At 37.9% G+C, this 27,559-nt stretch overlaps 1 protein-coding gene across 1 annotated transcript in view; it reads right to left on the reverse strand.

Moving 5' to 3' along the window:
- The window catches only part of LOC306887659 (eukaryotic translation initiation factor 3 subunit H-A), a 60,347-nt gene that overhangs the window by 26,471 nt on the left and 6,317 nt on the right, over window positions 1-27,559 (reverse strand). Inside the window, exon 2 of the mRNA XM_079445593.1 lies at window positions 18,176-18,332. Coding sequence (XP_079301719.1) covers window positions 18,176-18,332 — 157 coding nt within the window. The remainder of the gene's footprint in view (window positions 1-18,175; window positions 18,333-27,559) is intronic.

Genomic DNA, 27,559 nt, shown 5'->3' on the forward strand with positions numbered 1-27,559 from the left:
GGGCGACGTTTTAAAGAACTAAATTGAAGCCAAACAAGCGATTCAAATCTTCAAGCCTCAAAATAAACACTCTCACGGCCCCGCTTCTACTGGAAAGACAGCTCTGCCATAGTAAACAATCCCTACAGTGCTGTAAAAGCTGATAGGTATGAGGCAATACATTCAGCCTGAGATGCAATTTGCATTCCCATGGAAGCCTCACAATGACACTTTCTTCATATGAAACCCTTTAAAAATACCCATACTAAATGAGGCACGGACGAGAGAAATGTTTACGCAACTTTTACAATAGTCACCAAAGGAAAGGTAAAGCGTGAAATACTGACTTTATGTCGCAACAATGAACACAATGGCTTTTACACCTCCAGTAGCACACTCAACGTTTTTTTGTGGCAAAAATCCACCATCTAACATGGGATGCAAATGCATAAGTCGCCTGTTTCAAAACAAAACAGAAAACACTTCAGAGCAAGGGTGCTCCCTTTGCATAAATATCTTTTGAACAGGGGCATTTCACGGCGATAACCCGCTCCCTTGTTCTTCACAGAAAGCCTGAGTCTCATTTACGCCAAAAGCTGGGATTGCAATGCATTGCGTCCCATTGTTGCGGCGACTAAAGGTTCTCATTGTGGCTGTATAATTCAAAGGCTTTTGTGCGCACCCGGCACTTGAGGGTCAAACCCCACCCAACCCGAATTACTTAGACTCTGTTACGCCACCACGGGAAGGACCATTAATTTCATGATACATTGGGTTCTGCTGTCAAGCCTCGAGTGTGGAACACAAGCCGAGTGGGTGGCAAAGACGTCATTACCTGGACGAGTACTGACATTTGATTTGTCAGCGACTGTGCTGGAAAATTCTTCCCCTGACGAAATCCGCCATTAGGCCAACACAGGCCTTCTATGTAGAGTGACACAGGTAATAAGAGCTGGTGTCAGGCTGGAGAATAATTTATTGCCTTTCGTGGGGTCTGATTTCTTAGTGTCAGGGCAACCATGAATTCCGTTTGCCAAACAGGCCCGTCAAACATGAGAGCAATAACTGGCATCTGGAATTGCACGGTTTCACATCCACCACTTCTCAGGTCATGTACTGCTCAGGCACACATTGTAATTCATCAAGGCTTGGAGTTGCAAATGGATTGCTTATTATTGGCCAGGGCTGATAGACTAAGCCGTAGGCTAGAAGACATCAAGTATAATGCCAGTGCAAATTCATTCGACTCTTTTCTGCACGTCCATTAGCAGCCTGGCAACACCAAACAGAAGCATATGAAATCAAACATCAAGGGCATGTTTCGCACCGCAGGTCCATCTGTAATGTGTTCTCACACATTTCCAAATACTCACGACACGCATCTGATTTACGACCAATTCGCTTTAGTGCAAGAACCGACCGAGGAGCCACAGCGAGGCAAGATGCTCTTGATCATGTCAGACAGAAGTAGCTGAACATTGAATTCCTTGGAGAATTTGCATAGATGGCTGATTGCAGGCACTCCAACAGCAATAACCTGTTTAGGTTCAATAATATTGACCAAATGTAAAAAAAAAAGAAAAAAAAGACAAGATTGGAATATTAAAATAAAAAGACTGTTGAAATGCACCACTAATGGAGAATAAATGCAAGAATTATACTATATAATAATATTTCATCTTTTTGGGTTCAGTAATGTTGGTCAAAATCTGAAAAGAATGACTTAGAAAAGATATGAATTGAATGTGACTTGAAAAAAAAAAGACTTGAATAAGATTGGAATTAAAAAAAAATAAATAACTGTTGAAACTACTAATGGAGTACAATTTTTATTTTAATAAAATGAATTTACATTAAGCTAAAATGCTATTTTTTTATTCTTAAGTATATTTCTGAAAAAAAAAAAAAAATTCTGAAAAAAAAAATTTGCTCAGAAACTGTTTAGTTTTGAATCGGAAAAGAAGCAATACATAAAACCTTAGATTTTACAATAAATAATTTAAGATGGAACTGTATAGTATGAAGGTTTGGCATGAAAGCTATCTATTCAAAATGGTGCACCTAAGACTAACAACCACAATGAACAGCTTCATCTACACTTCATCTAAATTGCACAGCCGAAGATTCATGCCTCAAATAACCAGAGCCACACTAACGATTAGACAAATTACAACCATATTCAGCCCGACAAGTAAAACCAGAACCTCATCCTGGATAATCATCCTGGATTCCAACTTCATTTTCCTCCCAATGAACCTTGAGAATAAGCCACGACCATACCGAAAGACAATGCCACGGCTCCTTCAGGCCGCAGCGGAGACAATCAAATGGATAGAGATCTGCATTATGCACGCGTCTCAGCCTTCCAAAGCTGCAATTCTCTAATTTGATACGGATGCGTGGCCTGCGTGATGCTACTGCAAAATGGACGATCCGAAGCACCAGCTTAATCCCCCAAAAAAGATTAAACCAGATGATTTGAAACCACTGCTGTGCACGTTCAACCAACAAAAGGTCAACACCGGACCCTCTGACACCCACCATTCTTCCATTTGAAATAACACGATCCCTCCCGTCGTGGCAATCTACTGTGTCACTGCTTCCACTCGGCAAGGTCTGCCAAAACCAGATGAAGCTGCATTACAGACAAAAACGGGATCCTGGTTCATTAAGCACAAACCACAGTGAGAATTAATACAGAGACAGCAGGCCAACAGCATTACCTCACTCTAGAGCATTGTGGGCATTAGTCAGGGTAAACGCCATATTTAATTTAACGCAAATGAAAATGAGGCTGTGAGGGACAGATTTTGGTGTCACCCGTTTAGACAACAAAAAATCTGTTCATCTAGAATTGTTCTCTGGTTGCGTTGTGCACAACTCCGAATTGAACTGGCTCCTGCTCAATTCATCAGTGTGAATATGAATTGAATTGGCAGCAGGACGTTCAGTTAGAAATTGACAGGAAGTAGAATTTACAGAACTACAATTCGAATAACTGACCATTTCAACAGATGACATTTCCAACTTAAATATCTAGCCTGAATCCTAAGACCTTTTAAATGTTTTTCAAAACATTCAAAGCCGAACATTGCTTTTTCAATTTAATTTTATTTGTATGACACTTTTCACAAGATATTATTTCAAAGCAGCTTTACGGAAAATGCTTGTTTCAGTGTTACCACTCTGTTAAGGTCTTTAAAATTTGTTTTAATTCCACCTTATTACATTCAAAGACAAAACAGCATTCAAATAAACTCAATACAAATTCCAAATTTAAAAGTAATTTTTAAGTTTAATTTGGCATGGTGCAATGGCTCAACAACCCTGGCTGCCTCATAACTAAGGTTTTTCATGACCCACCACCAGCATTTTTAAGTCAAAGTATTAGTAAAGCTTTTATATAAACAAGAGCCTCAAGACATTTGGTTCCTTTCTGTTTTGTTCCATCTAGCCATTTTGCACATTAATGTAGCGTTGGGTCCGAGTCCACCTAGTTGAATCCTAGTCCTTAACCAACTGGAGTGGAATTATGGAGTGGAATTTATTATTGTCTTTTTAGCTTAATTTTATGATGTTGATGGCTTTTTATCTTTCCTGTTACACATTACACAGATTCATCCGTACTCAAAATTGATTACAAGCCCACTCGAGTTAGAATCCAAGTTCATTCATAATTACAGTCCAAGTCCCCCAAATCTACAATGTGTTTTACCAAGACATGAACCCGCAACCAGCCTAAAGACCAATGAGTTGACTTCAAAAAGTAGTTTTGTACATCTTAACTAAGACCAAAGAAAAATGGCATCCACCCCAACCAAGCTCCCCAGCAGATGCTGCATGTCAAGCTAATTGTGGATTCCACAGTCGATGGGAAGATAATAAAAGCACATTCTTCATGAGACGCCAACTAGAAGGCATGGGAAATCTCAGAAAGAGAGCGAGCCGGTGCTGGTGCCCTAGCCCACAGACGGTCTGTGAGAAGAATCCCGTGGGGCCGGCGAGGTGCGTGGTGCAAAGAAAAAAGTAAAAGGAGGGGCGAAACACAACAGCTTGAATGATGGGATGTATTTGTCAAATGAACGGTTGCTTTGGTCGACCCTCGTCCCATTAGAGCACAAGATATTGACTCGTATAAAGCAGCCTGATGTTTATTTTCCCCTCTGCTTTTCTGCAGCGGTGGCAGCGCTGCATCCCTCCCGGCGTAGAAGGGTGTCAGGCACACACAGGGCTCTCTTAACTAAGATTAATTGCAGCTAATCTGCGATGCCCGGTGGAACACTGAACAAAGCGAGCCTCAGATCCTATTATGCAGCTGCTTGTGAGAAGAAAATTAGCTAGCTTGCCTCGCCGACGCCGGACGAGACGTGGGAGCTCGATATGTTGTTTGCTTCCAGTCACACATGCATCTGTCAATAAGACAGCGAGAAAACACGTGTGCCGGCGTGTGTCACCACGAAACTCCCTCTGCATTTCACACAATCCCCATCCCTCCCGCTGGCTGAGAAAGAAGAACAGAAGGAAACGCATGCACTCGCTCCCTCTGAACGCCGTCCTGGTGCACATCTGCAAATGGCACATGATTTCATATTTCACACTTGTTCTGCAGAAGGCTCGGCTGGCGAGCCTCTAATTACCTGTAGGATTTCAAGTGCCGCTGCAAGAAGATTCAATGCGACTTACATTGGCATAACATCAGAACAACAAGGACGAGCGCTCTGGCATGCTAGGACGGAAAGGGATTTGCTCGTCCCTCATTGTTTGATGCAGGCAAAACAAGGGCCTCTTTACACATCTGCAGAAGGACTGTATCAGGACCATCGCAATAATGAACCACGTGGTTCAACATGAACGTCATATTTCAAGTAGTCAATTAAGCGGGAACCCTCTAGGGAGGCGAAAAACACTAAGTATTTTGCGCAGTAGTGCCTTATGGCTGCCTGCTGGATGAAATATGGCCCTCCGGAGAAGCAGATTATAACAAGCATTAGCCAACAGCCATTATAACAGCTACCATCATTGTTTTACATTCTAATATTATTATTAGTTTTGTGTTTGGCATCTTTACTCCAAGAAACTGCGGTAATGTCTGTGAACATTTTGGTTGAAGTTTACAATAAGCTTATACAAAATACAATATGTTTAGTAGCATACTAAAGCATGCTCTGAACAGAAATAAAGTTGTTTAAAAAGGTTTTAGAGGTCATGATGTCATTAGGGGGCAATTGAGCAGCTTTGACAAAAGAAAAGCAAAGTAAGATAACAGTTGACTGGATTTAGCCAAACTGCAATGAACTGGATGATGGTCGAACTGGCTTACAAGTTTAATTTTTACAACATCCATTTAATATGCATGGTTACTTAATGTTTGTTAATTACATTTAATGCAAATAAAATTAAATGAACAATGGTCATTTCCGATGCAAGGTCAAAGATACACACAGGCTTCTTTGAAAATTACAATAAAACTACACAATCTTACATTCCTACAGAGATTTCTGATGTAAAATAATGTTAACATACCGGAAAAATTGAACTGCTTAAACGAAAATTTCAAATTGAATACAAACAAAATTACAATTTAACAATACAAATTTAAAAATGGTTTTAAATTCAAAATGTAACTGACAGTAATGACGGCGTCAAAATATTTGAATACAGAATTCCTACTGAATATTGAATTACAATTGGTCTATTTAAATACTTGACCTTTACACTGCAAAGATGCATCAATTTTGTGTTAATTCTCAAACACCGTTGACATTAAGGATGCACGATATTTGATTTTTGCCGATATTTTGGCAGCTAGCCGATATATTTCCTTTTGTTTGGAAACAACACCAAGTCTCTCAGATTAAATGCAGCAATCCAAAACAGTGAATCTAATCATCATTCAGGCAACACTTTGCTTCAAGAATAAGCCACACTGCTGACATGATCTAATCACTAGCACACCCTGAGCACATGTGAGTTAAAGGGTCATGAAACCCCCTGTTTCAGCACTGGTTAGTTCTCACCACAGTTTTAAAAAAACGCTAAAAAAGTGGGCGTGTTGCGGAGCGGAGGGGGGAGAGGGGAGACAGACAGCACATGCAGCTTTGGGTTCAGACAGTTTCATTTCGCTCCCATCGAGTTAAACACACAAATAAATGCACAGCCATTTGCACTCTGTATCGAAAACATATATGAACACGCTGTTGCACCTCTATGATGTGCAACACAAACACCCCTGCTAAAATCTCAGAAAAAGTAGTCTGGGGTTTCATGACCCTTTAATGTATACCTCTTATCGGCAAGACATATCAGCATCATTTTTCATATCGGGCCGATGTCGATATTTACATTTAAAGCCATTATCGGCTGATTCCGATATTGGTCCGATAATATTGTGCATCCCTAATTGACATAATACATGACATATTGAGCATAACTTTGTTAGCCAAAACTAAAGCCTAAAATCCAAACTTTCCTAAACATTAACAGTTCTTCTGCTGCCATACAAGCGCAGCCATTTCCTTCTGGAAATGCAAATCTAGTTTGTAGATTAATTATCCAATGTGATACGATTGTGACATGTCAGGTCACAGCCTTTCATAATCTGACAGATGGCGCTTAATTCTGTTGACGTGCTGGCAAAGTGCAACTTCAAGAGCTCTGCTGCTGTTCAGCTGTAATGCCGATTTGGAAAATACACTGCCTTCCACCACTTTTTTCAACCACTATTGACAATCAATCTTTCAGTCTGCAATGATCCAATTGAAGCAACTATTGAAATGCATCTGGATTCCAGTCCAATTTTAGCTATTATTCAACTTTAGGTATTATTGACCAGTTCTTAGGGATTTTAAGTCAAATGTTACTGCATTTATACTTCCTAAGGAAAGAGAGTCTATCCTTGCATAAAACAGTTTCTGGAGTTAGATCTGAGCAAAACTAGAAAATTCATAGAAATTTTCATGATTCTTCCAGGCCAAAAAATAACAAAAAACCCCATTCTTACAAGACAGGTTTGCTTTATATGCAGAGGGACCTAAGATTGATAGAAAATATAGACATCAGTGGCACCCTGGGATGTGACTTCATACCTTTAAATGCTTCCCTTCATCCGACTCTGGAGTCACAGTGGCGTGATTCCCGGAAGATACGTGCTAGTCACCGTGGCTGATCTTCCTGCACTTGTGATTAATTATGCCTTGAGAGAGGTGCAGAGCAATCTACTAAAACCCTGGACAAGACACATTCAGTGGTGGCATCAGGGACCATTAATAAATCAGGCCATTTAAGTAGAAGATGGGAACGTTGCCAGGGTCATGATGGCGGGCCACGTCCCCTGAGAAACCAAACGGGAAACGGATCGTGATTCCTCACTGATTAACTTACCCTTAAGGTGTGCATTAGAGTCCAGAGATTCAGGTGTCTGATAGTTCTCAAGGTTTCCCGGCAGGTGGTTCATGAAGCCTCTAGGGGTTTACAGTGAAACTGCAGGAGTTTTGTCAGATCATGGTTGAAGTGCCAAAGCAAAATTCAATTCAATTTGAAAAATGTGGGGGTTTTTTTAAAAGTCAGATTTGACTTAATGTGACACGATATGAAAAACTGGGAACGCCACTTAAATTTACAACCAAATGTATATGTAATTGCCAAACAGCAAATTTTCATTCATTTATATAAAGTTGATCTAAAATAAAATATTACTTGAACTTATTCAATGCAACTAACACTGAAAAAAAATAAATTTAAATTAAATGAAAAACAAAGCAAAGTAAAAAAAAAAAAAACTAATAAAAACAAAGTTACTACAACAATTAACTATATTACTATACAAGTAATACTAAAAAACACTCGGAACAAATTAAATAGTACTACCAAATAAGTTATGCTTTTCAAATAGCAACTATTAATTTTTTTCAAGCTAGAAATGACAAGTTGAGCTGTTTCTAAGAAAGATCTAAGAAAGAGCATTAAGAAAAGTCACAAAAAATATGGTAACTGCAGTAAAAATAAAAAAAAATGACTCAGGAATTCTAAATTATTGAAAATTAATGCCACTTAAAACATTTCAATGCCACGGCTGCATTACCACCTTGGAGTGTGCATAAATAAATAATTCAACATTCCATCGTCAATTATTCCTTACACATACCATTAACTTGGCAGAAAACTACTCATATATATATATATATATATATATATATATATGAATGAAATCTCAGGAGGTACTTCAAGCAAGTAATTTAACATCATAAGTTCAGCTGACCTGACAACACACGTCAACGGATTGTAGTTGCTCAAGTTCATTACAAAGGGGTGAAAACACCTGTCCTGACCTGCCGTACATGTGAACAGCACAGGCCAAATAAAAAGTTTGTTAGATTCAATGCGGAGGGGTGCGGTGGGCTAGATAAGCTTATCTAAGGGCCACATTGTGGGTCTAATCTTTGGAGCAGTGCACATGGCTGGCAGTGCTTGTCCCTGTAGGGTCTGCTTAATCGATAACCACCACACACCTGAAGCTTTCAGCCTGTAGCGTCCACGTCTCGCCCAGCTCCCGTGTCGTGACGTCCCTCTGTCATCTCTCACCTCCCTTCGCATGAGCTCAATGAATCAGCAGATGTCAGAAGATCCCCGGAAACTTGAATCAAGTTCAGGGTCACTGCTTTCAGCGATGTGTGCAGATATTCAACCAATAATCAAGCGCACTGCATCTATTCTTCCCAGCGCTCACGCTGGTGCTGGGATGAGCTCCACCGTAATCAATCTGCTCTCTGACTGTTTCCACGTCAGCCTGCCAGACCGCCAGGCGAACGCCAGCCCACCTCCGAACGCTCACGAACAGGGTACAAAACAGGGCATAAAATCCTAGACTCATACATTCAGAGGTTTGAAAGCCCGTAATCAAAATTTGGGACTATCGTGGAGTGCTAAAAAACTGGGTACAATTTTGTGTTATTTTGTGTACATTGGTTTATTAACGCAAATCAACATTATGAAAAACACTAAAGATTCACGTAAGAGTAGAAAACCTCTACTGTAGATTGTAAGACTAAAAATATAAAATATGCGGGAAATTCCCATCTATTTGCGTGTTATTTCTGTTGTGTTAGTGGTCAATTTGACTCATTTTTGTTCAAAATTAGATGCACAAACAAAATTTGAAAACAAATGATGCTTTTTACTTGTCATGACTACTTGTTAGTGATGTAACGATGAACTGCGAGCCGGTTGAAAATCGATACAAAACGGTTGAGATGCCAAACAAAATCGCAATATAATTGGAATAGGAGTTGTGTGAATGTATCTCTGAGGGGAACTTTAGAAAAGTTTAGATGGAATTTTCACGGAACGATGCATAGTGTTCATAAGCGCAGCTCTGCTTTGTTTACAGTGGTAACCCAGGAAACACTATATCATTGCTGTTCATAAGCGCCACCTGCTGGCAGAGAGTGAGAGATTCATCTCGTTCAGAAATGTTTTATGTAGGTTTAATGTTTTATGTAGGTTTTATGTAGTTTTTCCAAATTGTTGATTCTTTCAAATTGTATGGAAACCAATGGGGGTCAATTTCACCATTTAAAACGCGTTGAAACTTTGCATGCACATTTCCGGCCCTAAATAAGAACTATTCACAACATTTCAAGAAGAAATAAGTAGTTTTACCAGTATTTCAAGCAGTTTGAATGTCGAGTGTGGGTCAAACTCACCCAAAGACAACAGGAGGTTAAAAACACATTTTTTGTAATTGTCTAGCGATTACGTAAATGTCAAAATTAATTCAAATTCATCCTGAATGATATGGTCACTCAGTAGGGTTTACCTAGTTTGGGACAAAATGTTTGATTGTACTTTATTTTATAAATTACAGAAGATAATTGAAAGTGATAACTTTCACTTACAATAACTTGGGTAATAGGAGTGAATGGTTGAGGTTGACAAATAGTGTCAACACCATGACGTGTAAACTAGTGATCGACCGATATTGATTTTTTATAACCGATACCGATACCAATTATTTGCATGTCTATGTGCCCGATAACCGATATGCAGAACCGATATTTATTTACTGTTATAAAGTAAATAAATGACTGCGTGAAGTAAGTCCATACTTCACTTTGGTTTTACCTCCTTTCAGTCATCTTAACAAAAAATGTTTTGAGAATTAGCAGTCTTTCATGCAGGGCTCTAGACTCATTCTTCCCGCTGATCTCACTTTTGCAACAACATTTGATTAATCAATGCATGCTGATGAACTTTTATCATAGTTTATAGTTATATGGTAACGAAAGTTTTCAACATTCAACTCGTTCTTTTTCATCTGTATTATTTGTGATTTAAATTTTGTGAACAGGAATTCCTTTTTTCGTGCGCTTTTTACTTTCAAATTTGCGATCTTGGTGTCACATTTTACAAGAAAAGATCATTGTCTGTTTTGCTTATATCTATACACCTTTAACTTTTTAAGACTAAAACAAAAGATGGATTCATTGTTATTCTTAATTAAAAAGCGCAACAACAATAAAACAGTACGTTGACAATGACAAACTCTTACATAACATTTATCAACAAAAACGAATAAGAGGAGGCATGGCATAGGACACACCACATGCTGTACTATATACCTAGTATATTACAGAATGTTTAGCAAACTCTGAGGAAGCAAATAAATATTAATATATATATTTTTTTAATTAAGGAAAGCCTCCATAGCATAACCTGAGGTAAACAGCAAAGATAACAAGCTTCTCAAAACGAAAACAAAAAGAAAAGTAAAACTAAACTGGCTGTCGCTGACAGGACTTGCATGTTTTTTCTACAAGAATACCAGCATGTTCACCTTCTCTGGTTTTACTTTAGTTTGAAAACAAATCCATCCGTTGCGCTCCATCCGCGACGCGCACCTTCACGCTCGTGCTGACGCGGCGAGTATAAACCAGGCTCTACCCACTAAGCGCTCGCGCTGAGAGCACCTCTCTTCACGTGATCAGTGGAATCTGACTCCTGCTATAATGTGCTGCGGCTGGCAGCGCGCGCTGTATGAAGCAGACGCTTTGGAGCAGCGCAGACCTGGCACTCGTACAAATGCGACCACGTCAAATTTTAACTCGCAAACAATTACCATTTTGGTCGCAGTCTAGAGCCCTGTCATGTTAAATGTAATCTTCGTATTACAACAATAAAAAACATTTTATTTATAAAAAGCTTTAGCAGCAACACTAATATTAGCAGTAAGCAAAATGAACATAGAAAGTCTAATGTTTTCAAATGGAGAAAATAAAGGAAAGGAGTCATATCAACTTCATTTTTAACTACAGTTTTAGTAGGTTTATAAGCTGTTTAATAGGATAAAGAGTGAAGAATAATTCACTGGATAATGTTAATTCACGGAATAATATTCTCTGGAATATTGGAATATAACAAGCATTGTATTTTATTGCATTTCTCAACTGGCATGCTCTAAATTATGCTGCTGACAGAGCGGTTTATCTGTGCCTTTACACAGAACTATAGGCTACTCAAACTGCGATCGATCGCGGAGATAATAAATAATTAATTTCCATAGAGTTGTATTAATTTAGATGTTTATAAACGAAATAATGGTTATATAGTAAGTGTTAATACAATTTAGGGTGCTTCAAAAAAGTGAATCTTGTTAAAAGTTACATGCGGTGGCCGTGCTGAGTATTTCTTGAGCATCAACCGCTGAGCGAACTGCAATATGAAAGCGGCTTCACGAGACTAATGATGAGCATATAGACAACAGAGAGAGAATTACATTCAGCGCTTTTATTTCCAACATGCAATCATTCATGGCTGTATTATTTAATTCATGCAAAGTTACGTCTTTATTGGGAGAGGACTTGACGGATTATCTACATGACTCCGACTTCACGAGACTAATAGACCACAGAGAGAATTAAATTCAGCGCTTTTATTTCCACCATGTGCTAATTCATGGCTGTGTTATTTCAGGCAAAGTTATAGCCTATCTTTATAGGGACAGGGCTTGACAGAGTATCTTATTTATCATATTTCTTAGAGCCAAGTTGCATTTAAACTATATATCAGGCATTTATGTAATACATCTAATTTGTGCATTAATGCCTGTAATATTAAATAGTTTACTAACTACAGCACATCAAGTACCTGGACGCCGTTGCTGTCTCGTCTCCCCTCAGATGCGCTGCAATTGCAATCCTGCGCGCAATTCTGAAAACGTCCACAAGATGGCGGTGTTTATCGGGGAATCCGATATTACAAAACCGATATTCGATTATGGAAAAATGCTTAAATATCGGAAAAAATATCGGTAAATCGATATATCGGTCGATCTCTAGTGTAAACCTGCAGAAAATGCTCATTTCCTCATTCACATTTTTATTAATTTATCCAAAGTTGCTTACGAATGAAGAACATCACTAGAAATCTGTCAGAGCCCACAATAATCATAGGATTCAATGCCAGACATAGTAGAAAGCTTTAGATTTGCTAGACGTGAAACGCAGAATATGAATAGGTTTCAAATTTACATTTAAAAATATTTCAAATATAAAATTACATTTAATGCTACACTAAGGCTATATAATAGTTTCTCTTATGTAATAGTTCCCACAAAAAAAAGCATAAAGTGGCCTAAACATTGCCAAAAATTCCTTATCCCATCTTTTAGTCCTGAACGCCACCTTATCTTACATTTTTAAAAGGACCGCAATAAAAGAGAAACCCAATAATGTCACCTGTTAAAAACTTTAGGGAATACCTAACAGAATATCAGGAGCAGACGTAAGAAGCTTTCCTTCGGCGTCCTATAGACGGGCAATCTGCTGCAATTTAAGCTCCACTTATCCACATCCCATTACTCATCATGCACGGACAGACAGGAAAAACACACCGTGTGCTTGATAGGATGGAATGACTGATGAGCCACAAGTGTGGTCTATGAGACAGGACTTACCAGGCAGCTCACGTTGAGCCAAACTACATAACCACGCAGGCAGCATTTTTCTTTCATGTAGGAATGTCAACAGTACCTGTACTTTGGGATTAAGTCTAGCCTATATAAAATTAAGACAACAATAAAATGCAATGACACTAGTTTTTCTACAATATCCTTACAACAAAGCACCAACTCAACTGAATGACAGACAGCTGCTTTCAAATCCCTGCATGCAGTCAGCAGTTGACCGATAACGTAATGAGAAACTACAAAAACATGTCAGATCGGAAGAATGAGGGTCCAAAACTATCAATATCAGGGCTCACAAAATTTCTAAATCCCTGGTAGTCCTTCGGGCAGGTACTCTTCAGATTTTGGTAGCCCGAAAATTTAACTAGCCCAACTAAAAGGGGAAGGGGAAGTCGTGGCCTAATGGTTAGAGAGTCAGACTCGTAATCCAAAGGTTGCAGGTTTGTGTCTCGGGCCGGCAGGGATTGTAGGTGGGGGGAGTGAATGTCCAGCGCTCTCTCCACCCTCAATACCACGACTGAGGTGCCCTTGAGCAAGGCACCGAACCCCCAACTGCTCCCCGGGCGCCGCAGCATGGCTGCCCACTGCTCCGGGTGTGTGTTCACGGTGTGTGTGTGTGCATTTGTTCACTACTCACTGCTGTGTATGTGCACTTGGATGGGTTAAACGCAGAGCACCAATTTCGAGTATGGGTCACCATACTTGACAATACGTCACGACTTTACTGACTTTACTTAAAAAAAGAGCATAAGTGTCAATCAAAAACATTTTCAATACACATCAATGAATAAAAGGAAAGAGTTTTATTTCACTATTTACAGGGTATCTGCAATTTTTTTTTAAATCAATTTAAAGCAATTTATGACTGAGCTGCACAAGTAAAATGAACACCGTATGAGTGGGGTTGGACAATATCTGTGGTAACATTAAGCCTTAAAATGACATGATTTACAATTCAGATAAAGCATTTCCCAAAAACAAATCTTATAAAAAGGTATTTCAGCCTTTAAATCATTTTTATGAAAAGTGATAAGTCAAACATATGAATTATATTAATTTAAAACAAATATTACGGTCTAAATTTTTTGGATTTTTAGAAGGCACCACACATTAAAAAAAATACTATAGTAATTTATAATAAATACTATTGTGTTTTTGAACCGTGCTATAGTAAAGTGTATTATACTGTATTTACAACACTTTAATGAATGGTAGAGCATACTGTAGTATTAAATATAGTGAACATATTAACTGTATACTTTACAGTTTACTGTAGTAAAAACTAAAGAATACTAGTGTATTGTAGTATACCCTGTAGTTGTAGAAAACTCAGTACAGTATTGGGTAAAGTAATTTGTTTATATTACTATAGTTATATTACCACAGCATTTATAGAATTACCACAACAAATTAAATACTTTACTATAGTATGGTTCAAAAACACTACTATAAATTACTATAGTATTTTCTCATGTGGGACATTACCTTCTTTCACATTTACAACTCTTGTGTTTGCTGCGTAAAAACATGGGTCGATTTAAACATAAGAGAGGCTTTTTGACCCTGGACTGTTGTTGTGATTTGACGATGACTATTGTTAGTTTTTTTTTTCATGCATTCAATAAAAAAAAATAAAAGATAGGCTTTTTGGAAATGCAAATTCATTCTCTGCCGTGAGGTGGCGCTTATAAGAGCGGCCGCTGAAATAAAGCAGCACCGCGCTCATAAACGCTGCTTCATCAGGCATTTTATAGGCAAGATTCAATGAAAATGCCAACGATACGTTTCGGAGGACAGTCGGTTCCCTTCAGAGATATATTCACAAAGACATCCGTGCCTTGTTTTGACTTTAAAACGTGCAGCGCTCATATTTATTCAATGACATAATAGCCTTTTCAAGTTTCCAGCCATATCGTGATTCTTGCCTTTCCACCCCCAACTGTAAGACCTCTTGAAATTACAATTAAGACTTTTCTTATACCATTTAACGTATTTAAAACTTTTTAAGGCCTTAAACTCCCTGCCCTGTATTTTAAGGTAGCCCGTCGGACAGGGCAGTGATACATTTTGGTAGCCCGACTGGAAAACAGAATAGTCCCGGGACGTCAGGCTAGCGATTTTGCGAGCCCTGAATATAGATCAACAAACCATCTATAGAAGAAACCAGAGACTCAAGCCTCTTCTAACTAGGGATGTGCGAGGCTAGTCGACTAAACCGCAAGCTGCTAGCAATGTAGCCTCTATTTGTTTTTTTTGCCGAGCAAAACTTCTCTAGTGTGCGGACATTTCGGCCACCTGAGCAAAAACACTTTATTTTTGGACAATATTAGCAAATACTTTTTGTGATGACTTTGCATTGATAAATGACAACATATTAATACAAAATATGAATTTAGAAAAAAAACTAGTCCTATTTATAAACATTCTTTAAAGTGGGTTTTAATTGGTCTTATGTACCAACCATAAACCTGCCAATCAATCAGTAACGCTATAAAAGGTGCTCTAAACAAGCAATCAGCACAAAAAAACTTGGCCAGAGTTTAATCTGGTAATTAGGCATCACAGCTGCAAAAAGAGCATGTCTGACTGTGTATAGATTGCCATTAAGTAATCAAAACTAATGATAATTGCAAGTTACTTTAATGAATTTATGCCACAAAATACTAAATTTATGCTGATGTAGTCAAAATCCCATTCTGAAAGCTAAAGCAATTCCGATCTTTTAAAGGGCAAAGTATAATAAACGATGATGCGCTTCTAGTTTGTTCTTGGGACTTTTTTTGGTTGACTGTTTGCTTGAATAAAAACTTATGGAAATCCCTTATGAATATGGAAGGATTTATCATACTAACCTAAATAAAAATTAATTATTAACAAAGTCGTGGAAAATGGAATGCTGAAATAACATTAAAGTAGAATGAAAAGCAAGCATAAATAAGGTGTGAAACACCTGATGGATGCAAAAAACACCTGAAATACCCCTTAAAATGAAAAGCAAATCAATATATCATGAATTAAATCAATAAATAAAAGCAAAAGGGAAAGTATGAATAAATAAATAGGACATGTATTTATGCTTACATTTCATTGTGCTTAATTGCAACATTCCCTTACAGATTTAATCAGTTCAATGTTCATTTAATTCATTTATTCTGTTAAATCCCTCTGTAGTTGTGACATTTCATTTGTTAAATGAGTGGGTTCAACTAGCATAATTTATTGCAGCATCAAAATTAGTATTGGAGAACAGAAATTTCACTGGTGGCAAAAACTAGAATTACTAATCTACTTTCATGTACAGCAAGAGACCAGCCTCTTGATCTATCGGCTGCTTTGAAATAACAGAGCGCATCCCTGTGGTAAATACATGAGCAGATGTACAGTACCTGAGTTCTGGCCTGCTCTTATCACAGCAAGTGTATCTCTGTATCCACATAACAGGCATTGCTGTATTGATTCAAGCCACGGCAGCATATTAGGGAGCGATATTTCTTACGCTGGCAGCAGAGATAAAGCAGAGTCTCTGAGCAGCCGTCCTTGGACACCATCACCGGTTTGGTCTCTGGTCCTGCTGCATCTGGACTTGCAGCTTGTTAGCGCTCAGCCCAGCCAAACGGTTCAATGCCGCTAACAAGCAGCCTCTAACGGCAAGGTCATTCACTCACTCAAAGTGCCAAGGATGGGGGCTGACCTCTTCACGACGCCTGACGCCAGGCTGATAAAGGTCCAGGAGATAATTACAACCACCGCTGGACCAGGCCAGTGCAGAAAACTAATAAACACTTCCTGCCATGGAGAGAACGACGCAATGCCACAGCTGGAGAGTGAAAACGGCAAGAAGCGCAAGGCGAGCTGGAAATAACTGCGGTATAATCCTCCCTTAGTGTATGACACGGAAATCAAATGTAAGGGTAGAGATGCACAATCAATTAAAATAATCAAGACAATTGAGTGAATTAATAAACTGTTTAAATGCAGAGGTGTTTACATGAGCCAGTATGCAAAAATGACCACCAAGCAGTCTGATCCCCACATACATCATGCACAAATGATGCAATTATAGAAAATTATTGGAATTATTTTGGATTCTCAATATGTTGTGCCAAATACAAAGTAGCATACATGTAACAAACCAACATGCAATGCAACAAAACATGACAAATGTAAATTGTGTTGACCAGGGGTTTTCAAACATTTTCATACCAAGGACGTCTAAAATAGGACTCCCTTTGCAAGAGACCCCCTTCTTAAAAATCCCAAATTACTACAAAATTAAATGATTGGGTTTTATGTTCTTACACAGCCAAAGCAAATTACTAAAATATCTGACGGAACATCTCTTCTCTATGCATTTATTGTTAAAATCGAAGACTGTCAACAGAATAACTGATTAATCTCATGATTGCTGAACACTCTTGAAAAAGCAAAATAAAACTATTTTTATTAAAATACAAAAAAAACTACCAAAACATTTAAAAGAAACCTGTTAAAAAAATAAATTAAAAAAAAAATCACTAAATATTAATATATTTTATAATTGTTTAATAACTTATTGTAAAACATTTATTTTGATATTTAATACATTTTACAACTTTATTTTAATAAAATACTGTTAGTCCACCTTTGTTATTTATTTTTGAAATACACTTATAAACAAATATATTATACTACAGGACCCCAAATAACCTTTGGAGCTCCCAGTTTTTTTTAATGGTTTAGACAGCTTCATTTATTGCAATGGGAGTGTTGGTGGGACTCAAACAGCAGCGTTAAAACTGTAAATTTGCAGTGACAGCTTTAGTGATTACAATGGGAGCGCTCTAGCATTGCTGCGCTGCTTGCTTGGTGTAATTTCTTCCAAATATGAAGAGTTTTGGTTTTTCATGCTGCTAAGAGGATCAGAGTTGACCATTTAGTCACTGTCTTGATTTAATGATGTATAAAACAGCAATTAATTCATTCAGGAACAGCGCTCGCAGCTTGTTTCGGATGTGTGGCGACATAAAATATAGTCTCCCCACACAAAGCAGGTACTTTAATGCAAATTCTATTCATCAAAAAGGATCGTGATTACACGATAAAAAAAATACAAGCGAAAAGCAATTCCCCTTCTCACAGTTCTCTCGCCCTGAAATCCAAATAATCCCTCTCTCGCCGCTTCCCAGAGTGCCGAGTGCAATCATCAATGATTAACCGTCCAGAGAATGGAGCTCTGGAGATTGCCGTGCACCTCACCTTCATCGAAGTCGACATCATCTTCGGTGTGCTGGGGGAAGGGGAAGCAGTTCGTGATCTCCAGACGGTCTTCAACCACCAGGCCAAGCAGAACACCCTGAACCACCTCACTACCCTGGCCCTCCTCCTGGTAGTGCTTAATGATCTTCAACACCACCTGCAGACACACAAACACACAGCCTGATCAGGAATCCGCGAGGAAACATTTCTTGCGAAACCAAATTTGGGCCTGCTGAAGCAAATTGAATAATATATGATGCAATTTCTCCCCCTAAAGGCATCTAAAGTGTCTTTGTGTCGCCTTTGCAGGAGAAACAGCGAGCAGAAATAACATTTATGTGAGTTTATTGCACAAAGATTTGCGAGGTGTAACCAGGTACGCAATTGCATGCACACACACCGTTTAGCATTTAACTAGGCATATAAAAAAAAAAATAAAAAAATATATAATTTTTCAAGATCTTAATACAAGACACCACAGGTGAATAGAATAAAAAGTTTAACTGAGACAATTGTTTCGTATGACAAGTTTTCTAAAAATTTTTAAATATGCAAGAGGCATCATCTTATTAAATATGCATTCATTTGCATGCATTTGCAGCAATCTGAACATTGGATGAAGCCAGGTTCAAAATTTGTTGACATTGGAGTTAAATGTTTTTACATAAGATATATTGGATGTCTTTGTCAATCCATAAATCAAAAAACACTGTCAACATCCAGAGAAAACATACATTTTCACCATGTTTTTAGGAATAAAATGTCATAAATCAGGCAAATTATACATGAACAAACTTCTGTAAAAATGATCAGAATACAGATAGGAATAAAGCTATAAAGTTTGGTGTAGGTGCTGCAGAAGTGGAGAATTCTGACAAAAATGAAAAGTTAAAATTGGATCTTCTGCAGTGAATGGGTGCCGTCAGAATAAGAGTCCAAACAGCTGATAAAAACATCACTATAATCCACACCACTCCAGTCCATCAGATAATGTCTTGAAGTAAAAAGCTGTGTGTTTGTAAGAATTAATCCATCATTAAAGCATTTTAAATCTAAACCTTATTTTCTGGCCAAAATATGAGTCCACAAACCATAAAGCTTGCTCCAGTGAAAAAGTCAATCTCTTGTTGTCCTCTCATATCAAAATCCACCAATATATTTGTTTTTGCTTGTAAACGGAGCTTGAGCTCTCCATATTTCTCTCCTGATTCAGATGAGACTACGTTTTTAGAGAAAACAAATTATGGAAAGAGTATTTTAGTCAGAAGCAATGGTTTTAAGTTAAAAATGTCTTAATGGATTTGTTTACTACAAACATGTAGCTTTTCATTTAGCAAGACATTAGCCGATGGACTGGAGTGGTGTGGATTACTTGTGGATTATTGTGATGTTTCTATCAGCTGTTTGGACTCTCATTCTGACGGCACCCATTCACTACAGAGGATCCATTGGTGAGCAATTTCCCCAAATCTGTTCCCATGAAGAAACAAACTCCTCTACATCTGGGATGGCCTGAGGGTGAGTAAAGGCCCCGATATACTTCAAACGAAATCGAAGAACGAACTGATATGACATCATTTCGAACAAAATCAGGCCGAAACCAAGTTCGTTTTGGCAGTTCGATACAGCTCACCAAAGCAAACTTTCTGGGGACACCTTTGAGCTACCATTGGTCTGTGGTGAACACGCAATCGGTGGGTGTGTTCTGGAGCTCCACCTTCTTTGACACGCAATTTTTTTTCCCCGGTTCGTTTCTCATTCAACAAAGGTCAGGTAGGGGAACAACATCTCCAAGTCACTAGCAACATAAATACACTGTGCTGAATAGCTGAGCTGCCACAAATATATCCGCACCTGTACAATCGTTCGCAGAGAGACTTTAAAGACTCAGAGAAAGCATTTAATTCCTAGAAAGAAATTGCAACGAAGCTTGGTGTCGACGACTGGTTATCGGATGACCCAAGACAGATGTTAATTCAAGGCTTATGTTTGCCCATGTGCTTTAGACCAGGGGTTCCCAAACTTTTCCATTCCACGACCCACCTAGACAAGTATAATCCATTTCGAGACCCACCAAAATATTTAAGATAAAAAAAATATATATATTTTTTAATTGAAATGTAAGCTTATTCTTAATTAAAAGTTTAATATGGTGGAAATTATGAAAAATAACCATTTTATTTTATAGTACAACTGTAAAATTTTCCAACTAATAATTATATTTTAATTTATTCATTTACAGATGTTAATGAGTCTATGAAATATGTCCATAGCTGAAACATGCTCACATCGGTGCAGCTATACTGTAATCCGCGCTGCGAGTGTTGTTAAACTCATCGCGGGGTTCAGCGCAGAAAATGCATTCATGATCCTTCCGTGTGTGTGGGGCAGAGCGGAGAACAACCCATCACTTATTTTATTTTTTTTGCAACGCAATAAGCGTAGTGGAACTAGCCTATCTAAAACAGTTTGAAGATTAAAATAATTGTAAAAAATAATGAAAAGATGCGTCTCATTTTAAATAAAACACTAAAATCAGAGATGACATTTACTTCAGCCAGAAATGTACTTTAGCAATCGTTAAATAAATGTTCAGCTATATCTTCAAAAAAAATTTTGAACTTTGGCACATTTTTTTCTCTTCATAGTGATGATATGGCAAGGAATAGGACATTTTGTAAATAGTGTTATGCTAGCGTGGAAATATTAAAATGTTAGAATTAAATCTGCGTTTGTACCCTGCTCAGCCCGTATAGATGTGAAATGTTTTTAAGACTGTTTCCTTATGGGCAGGTACCCGCCATATGCATATGAAGGAATTAAAACGTCTCTTGGAAAGATAGACCGTGCCAAGTTCAAACAGAGGATACAACTGAATGAACATACCTGAAACCGTTTTTTTCCGGTTTATGCAGTCTCATGCAGAACACAGCGCAGTGAAGTGAGCGAGTTTCTTCTCATCAATAATGCGGACTGAGCCTTTACTAATGAACCGTCGCTCTGAGACCCTCTCTGTTATTGCAACTTGTGCACGCCCGCGCTTCAAAACACGCAACTCATGTTTTAAATCGCAGCCTTTGCGATTCGAAAATCGCACTGAGCAATATCACAATTCGTAAATAATGTTGGTATATCGTGCAGGCCTAGACTGAACTGTGTGTCATTGAAACGCACATTTATCGGCAGCCAAGTGACTTTGTGCGACCCACAATTTGAAAACCCCTGCTTTAGACGGCTCTCAGGAGAATATTAATATGTGCAAGCTTCAATTTCAAGATTGGCAGAGATGAACAATATCAATCTGTCGGTGTTCAAAACAGCCATGAATGTGAAGAGCATGTCGCTTTTATGCAAGTTGGAGAGCTAAATGGAAGATTGCTCCTCCATCTTAACATGGTGCTTTGCGACCACTCAGAGCAGAAAAAGATGGAGAAAGACCTGGGGTTAATGGAAGAACAAATACACTCACTGTCTAATTACGCCGTCTGCACAGCTTCTCTGAATACCAATCCACTGGGGTTCTTTCTTCTGCTAAGTCCTACAGAAGCAAGAACTCTTCTTCAACCCATTGAGAGAGCCAGTTCACTCTGCCCAAGGCCTGACGGGATACGTTCGTTTTTCTCAGAAGGGACACAGCATTTCATATCGTCAATATCTGATGGGGAACTAAATTGCATCAGATTCAGTACAGCTGTAATTTCATACGGATTATCGAAGTAGGGGATGCATTTAGAGCGTATGGATGCTGCGCAGACGAGGCGGAAGTAGGGGTGTTCGATATGACGATTTTTGATCATGGACGATAAAAAGGTCTGCTTTTGAAGAAAGCTTTTTTCTGGCGCCTCCGTCTCTATATGCTGTACAGTGCCACATACATTCACACAACTCAGCGGTAGAGATACACTCACGAAACACTGCACTTATTCGCAATCACAAAAGTACATTATTTGCGTGTTTTAAAGCCTTGCCAGTTAAGCTATTCATTCTGCAGTGTGCTTTTTTCTGAGCCCGTACATTTGAAGCGCTCTCACTAAAACGCCTGTCTAACAGCGCCTGATTACTCAATTAAGTTATCTTTTGAACTAATACCATCAAAACACACAAGGTTTACATACAGACTCAGTTGGTTAGGTCTAACATGAAAGTAAACAGCCGAGACAAACGGATGCATGCCTGTATATTAGATGCCTGCAGGTCTTGACCTAAACTTAAAGCGACAGAACTAAACATGCAGCCGACTGTCATTAAAGGGGTAGTTCACCCAAACATTTATTTCATTATTTACTCGCTCACGTTGTCCCAAACCTGTATTAATTTATTTCTAGTGCTGAACACAAAAGATGATATTTTGAAGAACGTGGGTAACCAAACAGTTGCTGGTCCACATTGACTTTGATAGTAGGAAACGTGGTTTTCCACGTTCTTCAAAATTGCATTTATGTTCAGCAGAAGAAAGAAACTCATTCAGGTTTAAAACTAATTTTGAGTGAGTAAATGATGGTATAAATATAAAACACAATGACAGAATCGACAGATAGATAATTTTTATTCTTTAAAATGTTAAAAACAAAACGCACAAGAGAAAAGAAAAAAAACTCGCTACTCGAGTGAAAAAAAAAAACAGTTGCTTTAGGAATCAATCTATATAGATTTTCATTGTTATATTTGTTCAATCAATTTCTTGAATGCTTCTGCTAAATATGCCTATTGTCCCTGAAAATAAAGCACTGTTTATTTTATTTGTATATTATCTGTATCTTTGTTCTTATTTTTTAATAACAAATATAAAATACTGACAAAGATTTGTATCTTCACCCACTTTGGCCTAAATATCCACCATTCTTTTTTATATTTTGTTACTTTTAAAAGGCTTTGTCTGGGGAAGTCGTGGCCTAATGGTTAGAGAGTCGGACTCGTAATCGAAAGGTTGCGGGTTCGAGTCCCGGGCCGGCAGGGATTGTAGGTGGGGGGAGTGAATGTCCAGCGCTCTCTCCACCCTCAATACCACGACTGAGGTGCCCTTGAGCAAGGCACCGAACCCCCAACTGCTCCCCGGGCGCCGCAGCATAAATGGCTGCCCACTGCTCCGGGTGTGTGTTCACGGTGTGTGTGTGTGTGTGTGTGTGTGCATTTGTTCACTACTCACTGCTGTGTGTGTGCACTTGGATGAGTTAAACGCAGAGCACCAATTTCGAGTATGGGTCACCATACTTGACAATACGTCACGACTTAACTTTATAATAGTGAAATTAGTTTGGCTGTACTGTGCAGACAAAATAATAAAACCAACATGACAAAGAAAAAAAATTAGAACCTCAGAATATATACATTTAAAATAACTTTAATAAATAAATACTAGGCTATAGCTATAGAATGTTTAATATAAGAGGCAATTGATTCAAATATTCAAATATTATGAAAATTCTCATCTTCCAATAATAGAATGATCTGTTAAGCATTAAATATTGCTTATTACTCTAATCACAGCAAAAAAAATACATTAAAAGTATATTTTTAATTTCAAAATATAAAATTAGATTTATAAAAGTTTGATATTTTCAAAAGGCTGGGGTCAGTTTTTTATAAAATGAGATTTTATTTTTTTTAAAGACATTAAAAATTATTCATCAAGAATGCACTAAATTGTTCAAAAGTGACAGTAAATGTGTTTATGTCACAAAATATTTAATTTCAACTTTTGAATAGAATCCTGAAAAAATTTACAAAAATATGAAGCATCATGACATCGATAATATATTACATCGATAATAATAAATGTTTCTTGAGCAGCAAATCAGTATATTAAAATGATTTCTGAAGGATCATGTGACGCTGAAGACTGGAGTAATGATGCTGAAAATACAGCTTTGCATCACAGGAATAAACTACATTTTAATACTTATTCAAATACAAAACAAATAATAAATAAATGCAGACTTGTTAAAAACATTCAAATCTTGACCACAAGTGTTTGAATGGTAGTGTTATATATTATTTAAGATTATTTACAGTCAATCACAAAATACATCCATATGCAGAGCAGCTAAGCGGCCATTATACAAAACTATGACCGCAAAACACTGCAACTGACCAATCAGAAAAGAGCATTAAAGAGGGCGGCGTAACAAGGAGTAATATAGTTTAGATCAATTATTTTTTGCATTAAGAGTCATTAAAGGAATCGCAACGGCACCGAAATCATTAAGTGGAATCGGAATCATTAAACAACCTTCCGATTCCCATCGGACCCCTCCTGTAGCCTGGAGCCACATGGAACAAATCTACCATCATTTACCACAACATTCATAAAACAGTGTGCTAGAGGCAATATTACACACAATTCTCTGGGTGCGAGTAACATGTCAAGCCCAAATGACCTGACAGAGCTCGCCACATCCCAGCTGTAAAGATATATGAAGCATTTCACGGTGGCGTGTTGAATTAATTATGGATGGACTCCCAGTAAACAAAGTTACAACCTTTGTCTGGCTTTAAAAACTCCACACAGATGGTGGTCAGACATATGGTGGGCGTCCATGGCACCTCATTTCCACATGAGCCAGAGGCTCTATATGTTGTTTTCCAAAGCTTATTGTTGCCTCTTTGAGGGTTTGTAACAGGCTTTAAGGTCAGCAGGAAAAAAAAAAAGCGGTAAAGTCAAAACTCTCTGAGAGGAGTCCTGCCAATCTGATCATTTCGAGTCGAGGCGCCGTGCTGGAAGAATTGTGAAAAAGCCCGTTCCCCTAAATCATTCAGGAGGGAAGTCACACACCTGCTTCCTCAAATGAATTGAGCTGTGCTTGGTTGGGCAATACAGTTGGCGGCGCCGCGGCAAAACAACCCAAAGCCAGCGGCAAAGACGACGGCGCTACACAAACAGAAGCACGGCGAGATGTGGGGGAATACGAATGCCACTAATTGCCCGAGCAGTTGTTACGCATAAAAGAACAGGAAACAGCAGCATCCAATTTCCCGTTGTTCCAATCTTAGGGTTTGAATCATCGCTCATTTGATTCCAAGCAATTAACGGCTGATTAAACGACTAAACATGTTCCACTCCTCGCTGATGTAGTTTCAGTGGTGTTTGTTTCTTGCAATTCAACAATCTTTGTTGTCAATACTGCCTTTTTTATTCAGTTTACGGTTAAGAACAGACTGGCTTCTATTTCTAAAGGGAAAAAAAATTCATTCATTTTGTACTGAAAAGTTTGGTACGGGTTCATCGGTTCGGCATCGGTGTAGCAAACAAACACAGCATTGTTTTAACCGCTGCACGAATGGAACTTCGTAGGAAACTTCTAGTTTTATAAATTGTTACTTTTGACAAGAAATAAAGTATCATCTTTCAAATTATGTCCGTTTTTCAGGAAATTCAAGCAATAAATGCTATTTTTAGGCAGATGGCTGTATAAACGGCAGTGTGGAGCGTGACTATCTCTTCCTCTTCACCACTACTAGTTTTAATGCAAAATAAACATGAATGAACATGACATGCCTCGTGATCACTCAGTGTTTCAACCTCGGAAAGATGTCAATAAAACAGCTTGTAAACAATTTCACGTAGCATTTCATTTACCTCAGTCAGGTCATCATTGCCCACAGCTCATTAGCTCACTACAGAAATTAAGTCTTAAAAGAAAATGTGAAATATTAGACTATATACTTATATTTTACTTTACCTGTTAGTGACATCTTAATTATTTAATATGCTTTAAAAAAATATGTTATGAAACAAGACATGACAGCCAATGTGTAAATAAATATATTTCAACAACAAATAGAAATTATAATTTAGAAGTTAATTCGAACTGCATTGTGCAATTTACATTTTTGCATATTTTTTTAAGTTAAGTGTTGGTTATTATATTTAAAAATAAATAGTAGTTCAATTTAAGTTTGGGCTCTGTTGTTAACTGTAAACTTAAAGTAATGTAAAAGGGATAGTTTAGAACATAAGCTAATGTAGTATGCTTATATTGTTTATATTTATAATATAAAACTAAACAAAATAGTTTTTTTAATAATAAATTGCCTTTGCTTTAAATAAACAGTAATTTACAGTTTTATGTTTTGTTTTTCCCCCCTGCTGTACCAAAACCATACAGAATAAATTCAGTTTATAATTATATTTATATATAATTTCCATACATTGATTTATTTGGCGCCCGCCACAATATCAAAACTGACCACAACAAATAGATTTTTTCAAAAAGCTTTGACTACGTTGAATAAACGAGCACCGCACGTTTCAAAATCAAAACACGGTGTGGGTGTCTTTTTACCACTGTATTTCTGAAGGAAACCGACTGTCTACAGAAAATTTTGGATGTCATTTTCATTTCATCTTGCATGTAATGTCTGATAAAGTAGCGTTTGTGAGCGGAGGATCTAATTTGTGTACAGCGTTATTGGGGAAACCACTATTTCTCCGCGCTCTAAAAGTGCCTCCTGCTGGCAGAGAATGAGTTTGCATATATGCAACCACAAATAGAGTCCAAGTGTGTGTGTGTGTGTGTGTTTGGTAGGTAGATAGGTAGGTAGGTAGATAGGTAGGTAGATGGGTAAATGGGTAAATGGGTAGGTAGGTAGGTAGATAGGTGGGTAGATTGTTAAATGGGTAAATGGGTAAATGGGTAGGTAGATAGGTAGGTGGGTAGATGGGTAAATGGGTAGGTAGGTAGATAGGTGGGTAGATGGGTAAATGGGTAGGTAGGTAGATAGGTGGGTAGATGGGTAGATGGGTAAATGGGTAAATGGGTAAATGGGTAGGTAGGTAGATAGGTGGGTAGGTGGGTAGATGGGTAGATGGGTAGATGGGTAAATGGGTAAATGGGTAGGTAGGTAGATAGGTGGGTAGATGGGTAAATGGGTAGGTAGGTAGATAGGTGGGTAGATGGGTAAATGGGTAGGTAGGTAGATAGGTGGGTAGATGGGTAGATGGGTAGGTAGGTAGATAGGTGGGTAGATGGGTAAATGGGTAAATGGGTAAATGGGTAGGTAGATAGGTAGGTAGGTAGATAGGTAGGTAGATAGGTAGGTAGATAGATAGACAGAAAGGTAGACAAATAGACAAACTGAATTTCAGACAATATTAGTATAGTATATTGTAAAGTAAATTATAATTTATATCTAATTAAATGCATCCATCTAATTAGACTTTTTTTATGCAACTTGGACAAATCAAAATATTTGTTCTTTATTTTCCATTAAATTAAGTTTGGCAGCAGTACAAAAACAGCTTCCCATTATTAGGCAGTTGAGTTAAAAATAAACAATTATATTAGAAAAAATAAATCATATATTTGAGGATAAAAGTCTTAATTCTGTGTTGATGCAACAAGGCGCTCATGTTCTGCGTGACAGACTACAGACGTTTAGACACAA

The sequence above is a fragment of the Barbus barbus genome, assembly GCF_936440315.1.
Source record: "Barbus barbus genome assembly, chromosome: 21".
Taxonomy (NCBI): domain Eukaryota; kingdom Metazoa; phylum Chordata; class Actinopteri; order Cypriniformes; family Cyprinidae; genus Barbus; species Barbus barbus.